The sequence below is a fragment of the Euprymna scolopes genome, chromosome 16, assembly GCF_053919585.1.
Source record: "Euprymna scolopes isolate OS-2025 chromosome 16, ASM5391958v1, whole genome shotgun sequence".
Lineage (NCBI taxonomy): Eukaryota > Metazoa > Mollusca > Cephalopoda > Sepiida > Sepiolidae > Euprymna > Euprymna scolopes.
In genome coordinates, this window is record NC_136497.1 from 84,071,826 (window position 1) to 84,078,340 (window position 6,515).

A 6,515-nucleotide genomic window follows, 5' to 3' on the forward strand; every position below is an offset into this window, starting at 1 on the left:
TCAGTAAGAAAGTAGTGCTTATTAATATTATGATGAATCATGATTGTTTTTGTGTAGCTTATTAGCCATACCGTTTATGTTCATATTACTATATATATATATATGTGTGTGTGTGTGCGTTTGTGTGTGTGTGTGTGTGTGCATATCATGTTTTGTTCAAATTTAATTGAAATCTGAAATTGGTTTCAGGCTAGTAAGCACATGATATAGATCACCATAATATGTAGAAAAATAAAATAAAAAATCGAAACAATTTTATTTTCCGAAACAAAATTTATCTCATTTTTCTTTGTTCGTCGGCATTTCGAAAAATAAAACAACTAAAAGACGCGAAGAAACACACAAAAAAATATTAAAAAATCGGTTCATTATTATTTTTTTTCTTTTACTTTATTTATAACGTCTTCCAATTCTATCTTCCATTCCACGTTTCGTCTCCACCGCCATTGAAAAGGCTTATTTGAAGACCAATTTAATATGATTCTTAACCATTCTTATTTTTTGTCCGGTTGCTCGTATTGATATTTAATTGTTTTAGAATACAGGAATGGCTTCGATTCTATGTGCCTAGCATCAGGTGAATTTTCTATGTTTGCAGGTTATTTACGCTCGTGTAGCATATTACCGCAAGACTGCTTATCTTCTTTTCACTACTTAGGTTTCTTCAAAGGCAATGTCAACAAATTCTTGTTGTAAAACCTTTAAACGGTGGCGTGCAGAGGTCTGCTAATACCCTGATAGTCCGCGGGACAATCTCCATGACTGTATATCCCCAAAAGTCGGGTATAAGTCTTAGTCCTGGTGAATATTATAGGAAATAGAGCTAGTTTGAATATAATTACAATACCTCTACTATTTAGGTCTTCCCGTTCTCTCGTCGCCCAGCTCTAGACATTACTATCGGCATATCAGTAACCAAACCCGGAGCACTCCCATAGTGTCCCTCATCTTTCAACTGACATTCATTCCGTTTCATTAACATCTATCTCCGAGTAGTTATTGACCTTGATAATTACTGGCCATATAGTAAAAAAACAAAACAAAAAACAATTAAAAATTTAAAAGAAAACGCTAAACAAAGAAGAAAATGTTCGCCTGAAAAATGCCACAAATAAATTTTCTTTCAATTCCAAAATCTCTACGGTTTCTTTAAAAGATCCCCCCGCTCTCTAGTGTGATAAATTTATCTGTCCTTTTCTTGCACACTCTAATCTACTACTAAACGTATTATTCTGCGATGTAGGCCGTCGGCCCAGAGTGAAAATTCTTAATTTTAATGAGATGTAAAAGGGGTGGGCATGATTTTTGGATATAATATGTATAAAATCATAAGAAACATGGAAAAAAATTTCACAAGCAAGATTATGGTGCATTAATAAATAATTTTAATTTTAATGCACAAAAAAATGCTAACTGTTAAGTTGCCTTCGTACAAAAAAGTAGCCATTCAGAATACTTCTTTTATTTACTCCTTACAATCTACCAATCACAATCATCGTAGTGCGAGTTAAAAATTCAATATGGCTGCCTCCAGTGAAGAAGAAATGTTTGTAAACAAAGACAAAAAAGAGTGCGTTATGTGCATATTTCCAACTAAAACATTGAATGTTAGATCTTTTTCAGTGAAGACATGGACGCGCTTTTTAGAATATGTTAAAAAATGGAAAGGTTTACATGGACCACAAGCAGAAATTGCGAAAAACTTTGACTTAAGCTGTGATTCAACTGAAATACCACCTCGTGTTGGGTTTCACCAAACTTGTTATGCACGTTTCACGGATTATCAGAAAATTGAAAGAATTCAGAAAAAACTAGAAAAGAATACTGATAACGTTTTCGAAGGTAAGTTTAAGCTTTTAATAATTTTTATTTTTATTGATACGTATTTGGAAAGAGACAATTTTTCTTATACTCCCTCTATTCACTTAGGCAAGTACGTGTGAACTGAACAGCATGAAAAATTTTATGGTAGGAAAAAATGGATTTAGAGTAACATTTCGTATATAAATTTAATGGAAAATCATCCTCCATTTCCTGGAGACTATTGTTAATTTTTTTTTACCATTAACCCTAAGTCTGAGTGCCAAGATTGTAATTTACCCCCTCCTCTCCCAATAAAAAACGCACAGAATTTATCTTCACTAGAAAAAAGGTCAACACCTCTAAATTCTAAAATATATTTATTCAATTTAATTGATTTTTAATTTTTTTTTTTTTTTTTTTTGTAAACTTCTAAGTTGTACAATCTTTTTTCTTCTCGGGGGAGGGAGCGATTTAAATGAGGGTGTTAATCTACATTAATATCTTTTCAAACAATTGAATATGTACATAAAAGTTGGCATCTGTTTTAGAAAATTTCACTTGTAAAGAAAACAAAAAAAAAACTAGAGTTTATTTCTATTTACTTGCCCCCCCCCCCACGAGAACATAGATACAAAACAGGGTTTTATTGTGGGTAAAATTTAGTTCACCAAAAATGTATTCTGATTGGAACAAAAATTACAATTGCCTCAGTTTAGAAAGATTTCTCCTTCACAAATCTGAAACAAAAGATAACCTGTATTATCAGAATAAAGGGTACACTTTGCTCTTAGCCAAATGCTGTTACTATTTAACAGTTTTCATAATTTCAATAATTTTAGCTATTGGTTTTAATCTGGAAATGTTTCATTTCTTTTATGATTCTAAATATAGATACAACTGTCTATGGTACCATTTCTTGATTCTAGCACTTCCACAATCAGTCACTTGACAATCTATTCCATTAACCTTTATCCTCGTGTGGCTTTTAGCCTTGATAAGTGGTAACTCACTAGTAAAATAAAGTGCATTGCATATTGAATTTACCTACCAATTCCAATGATAAATATATTGCATGATTTTGTAAACATCCCTTGGTCCGATTAATAATGAGTCACCAGACGATTTAATTGTAGAATGTAAATTAATAACATACAATTTTTTCACAGAAGTTTTATCAGCACTATACAAAAAAAATCTTAAATTTTTAATGAAATGTTTTGGATTTATGAAATAATGATTGGATATTTTTAATTTGAACTTTTCCATATACTTTGTTATTTCAAATGCATATTAAACTCCTAAATATATTTATTTTTACAGGGTCCCCATCTCAAGAAAACATTGATGCGACTACTGCCGAAAATGATGATCCACTAGCTAAAAAAAGACGGGTTCTTCGTTCCAATTTTGATCGACCATCTTTGCCAGCTAGATCAGAGCATATTTTACCAGATGTTTGCATACTATGCCAAAAAGTAAAAACTATAGTGTGCAAAGGATCTGGCAATAGAAACAGGGAAAAACTTGTCAGATGTTCGACAATAGAAGCTGCTAATTTAAAACGGGCAGCAGAAGAAAATGAAAATGAATCACTCCTCATGCAAATAAGGAATAAAGATTGTGTAGCAATCGAAATGAAATATCATAACTCATGTTACCGTGACTTCACTCGATATTTAACCAAACCAACCAAAACCGAACACTCTGAGCAAACTTCATATGCTAAAGCATTTGAGGTCTTTGCGAAATTAGTCCAAACAAGGATTATCGAAAACAAGGAAATCATGAGACTTAAAAAATTGAAAGATTTGTTTGTCAAACAGATTAAAGAAACACATGGAGTTGATGCGCATTTATATAAAACAGGATATTTAAAACAAAGATTAATGAAAAAATTTCCTCAATTATGCTTCATCACTCCTAAAATGAGATCACAAGGTGACATCGTGTATGTAAATGACATTACAGTGTCTTCTCTTGTAGAGGAAAAAACAGTACTCCATGAGGAAACACATACCACAACTCCAAGTGAAACAGAGTCGTCAGAAAATGACACAAACCAACAAACAAGTCATGTACGCTCAGATCCAAATCCTCTTTCTAACTTGTACATAACAGCTATGGATCTGAGAAATATTATTCAACAAGTAAAACCTCCTTCGTTATGGCCGCCAACAGCAGAAACATTAAATTTGCACCGATGTGTTTGTAATTGGAGTTTCTTTACAAAATCTTATTCCCGCACATTTATACTTCCACACAGGAAGAGGAACAAATTTGCGAACAATAGACATCAAGATGATAAAAGACAACATTGGAGAGTCTGTCAGTCAAGCCTTGATTGGTCTACATTGTTTTACAGGATGTGATAGTGTCAGTTCATTTTACGGAAAGGGCAAAAAGAAAGCACTTAGTTTATTACTGAGAGAGAATGAGTTTTGTTACGCATTCAGTGATCTTGGTAATGAATTTTATGTGAAACCAGACACAGCAAAATCATTGGAAATGTTTGTTTGCAGGTTGTATGGCCAACAAAATGTCACAAGTGTTAATGAAGCCAGATACAACATGTTTAGATTCCAAAGAAAATTGGAAATCACAATGCCTCCAAATCAAGATGCCCTGAGTGAACACATCAAGCGAGCTAACTATCAAGCAGGTACGTTTTATAAATATTTAATTTCCAATTATATGTAAAAATTAAATATATGGAGTTTCATTGTTATTTGCTTATTAGAAAGGATGAAAATTATTCAATATTAATGTTAATTTCTTTCTTTTTTCAGGTGTCTATAAAAGGAGCCTCCATGCAAATCCTGATATACCATCCCCTGATTGTCATGGATGGAAGATAGAAAATGGAGATTTAGTAATCCATTGGATGAATCTTCTTCCTACTCCAGACAGTTTAATGGATTTAATTAACTGCTCTGCCAAATGTAAAAAAAGTCATTGTAAAGACGTTAACATTTGTACATGTCTCCAAAACAGGGTCCCATGCACAGATATGTGCAAGTGTGCAAGAGATTCTTGTTATAAAATTAGTAAAAACATTGGACATGATGATGATGACACTGATGATGGTGATGACGACGACGATGATGATGAAGTGGCATAAGCAGTGATCAGTTTTAAATAAAAGCATATATGATCTTATTTACTAACATGTTGTTTGTTTAACTTTCATTAAAAATGCCTTTTTGTCCTTTAAATCTGTGTTATTATTCATAGATTCAAAAAAATACTTTTTAATGAAAATTGACAAACATTGTATATTTTACCAAGTTGATGTGTATAAAAAATGACACAAAATCGCAGCTCTACCTCAGGTTTAAACGACCTTGTTACATACAAAATATAGCAATAGATTTGTATGACTAATAATATTGGTAGACTATAGGTGTCTCTACATGAGAAATATCAAAATGTAAATCTATTTCTTTAGTTATCCACAGAAAAGATTGAAGTTGTTTCAAATAAGATGTTTGAAAAAAGCTTTTTTAGAAAAATATTCCCTATTTTGAAGCATAGTAAATATATTAAGTCCAATATTTATGTATTAAATGATGAAGAAATAAATTGGGAATAAAATGTGCTGAACTAGATGTCTGTATTGTTATCGGTTTGTGTGCTACTAAGGTTTAAGCAAGTCATAATGTTCTATTTGATGATTGTCGGCCATCTTTAAATATGGCCGCCGTTTTCATTAATGCGCAACATTTGTGCTTGTGAAAAAAAATATGATGTTCAGGAGTCTATTGGCATTCATTTGACACCATTTTTTCTTCCACCCCCAACCGAGGTCACAGAATCAAAAATCTAGAGGGATTTTGACCTTTGGGCCCATAGCCTAATGCGCCCCCATCTCCTTTTTATGACCCTCTTAAAGGAATACATGCATTCAAAACAAAGTATCGTTACAATCTCTTTGCACTTAGAGAAAATATAAAGGTGACACGGAGCAATATCAGGTGAACATCCTAGTTGGTCAAGTACAGTGATATGGGTATATCAACTGTTGAAATGATTCCTTCTTCAATCAGATTTTTTCGGATATCGATTTTCGATACTTAACAAATGCATTAAAGCGGATTTTCCTGCTAGTTGATATATTTGTGAGGGAGGGAAGAGTAAGCTTAGTAAGTCCATCAAAAGCATCACTCCTGCCAAAGGACCCGAAGGATGAGAACAAGTCGGTGGACATCATTAGTAATGAAATAATTGTTTATAATGGCAATGCATCGCATCCAAATGTGTTTAAATTCAGGACGAAACGACTTTCTGGTTAGGCGAAACAGGCGAATGACAAGGCAAATCAAACAACCTAACTTTCCGTCGCCGGTTGATAATGACAATGGTGTGAATCAACAGGAGTTCTTGCTTGGTTCAAAAGTGCTTTCATAAAAAATGGATTTACTCTGCCATTTATCCCGTGCTTTTGTACTGATAAATAGAAATCTGGAGGCATATGCGGAGTAGCATACACATTCGAGTTAGTTGGTATCGGCAGCGTCTTCCCTTGTTGCCACCCTACAGGCGTTGACGGTGGGTGGAGATGGCGCACAGCCCATGTTGACATTAACAGATACGTATTTATTTGGAAAAAATAACCGCTTCAACAAAAGCATCTGATGATCCATTGCAAAATGCAAAACAAAACAAAAACCAGTAAAATGCCAGAAGCGATGATGTTATTCAGCATACTTGATAGT

The 6,515-nt window shown here is 33.3% G+C and overlaps 2 protein-coding genes across 2 annotated transcripts; both read left to right on the forward strand.

Moving 5' to 3' along the window:
- The first annotated feature begins 1,250 nt into the window (after window positions 1-1,250).
- Window positions 1,251-4,093, forward strand: LOC145296193 (uncharacterized). The gene is made up of 3 exons (XM_080142403.1): window positions 1,251-1,842; window positions 3,124-3,194; window positions 4,067-4,093. Exons 1-3 carry the CDS (start codon window positions 1,521-1,523, stop codon window positions 4,091-4,093), a joined length of 420 nt encoding a protein of 139 aa, XP_079998529.1. The 5' UTR covers window positions 1,251-1,520.
- Window positions 4,007-5,649, forward strand: LOC145296014 (uncharacterized). The gene is made up of 2 exons (XM_080142036.1): window positions 4,007-4,462; window positions 4,590-5,649. Exons 1-2 carry the CDS (start codon window positions 4,102-4,104, stop codon window positions 4,919-4,921), a joined length of 693 nt encoding a protein of 230 aa, XP_079998162.1. The 5' UTR covers window positions 4,007-4,101; the 3' UTR covers window positions 4,922-5,649.
- The last annotated feature ends 866 nt before the right edge of the window (window positions 5,650-6,515 follow it).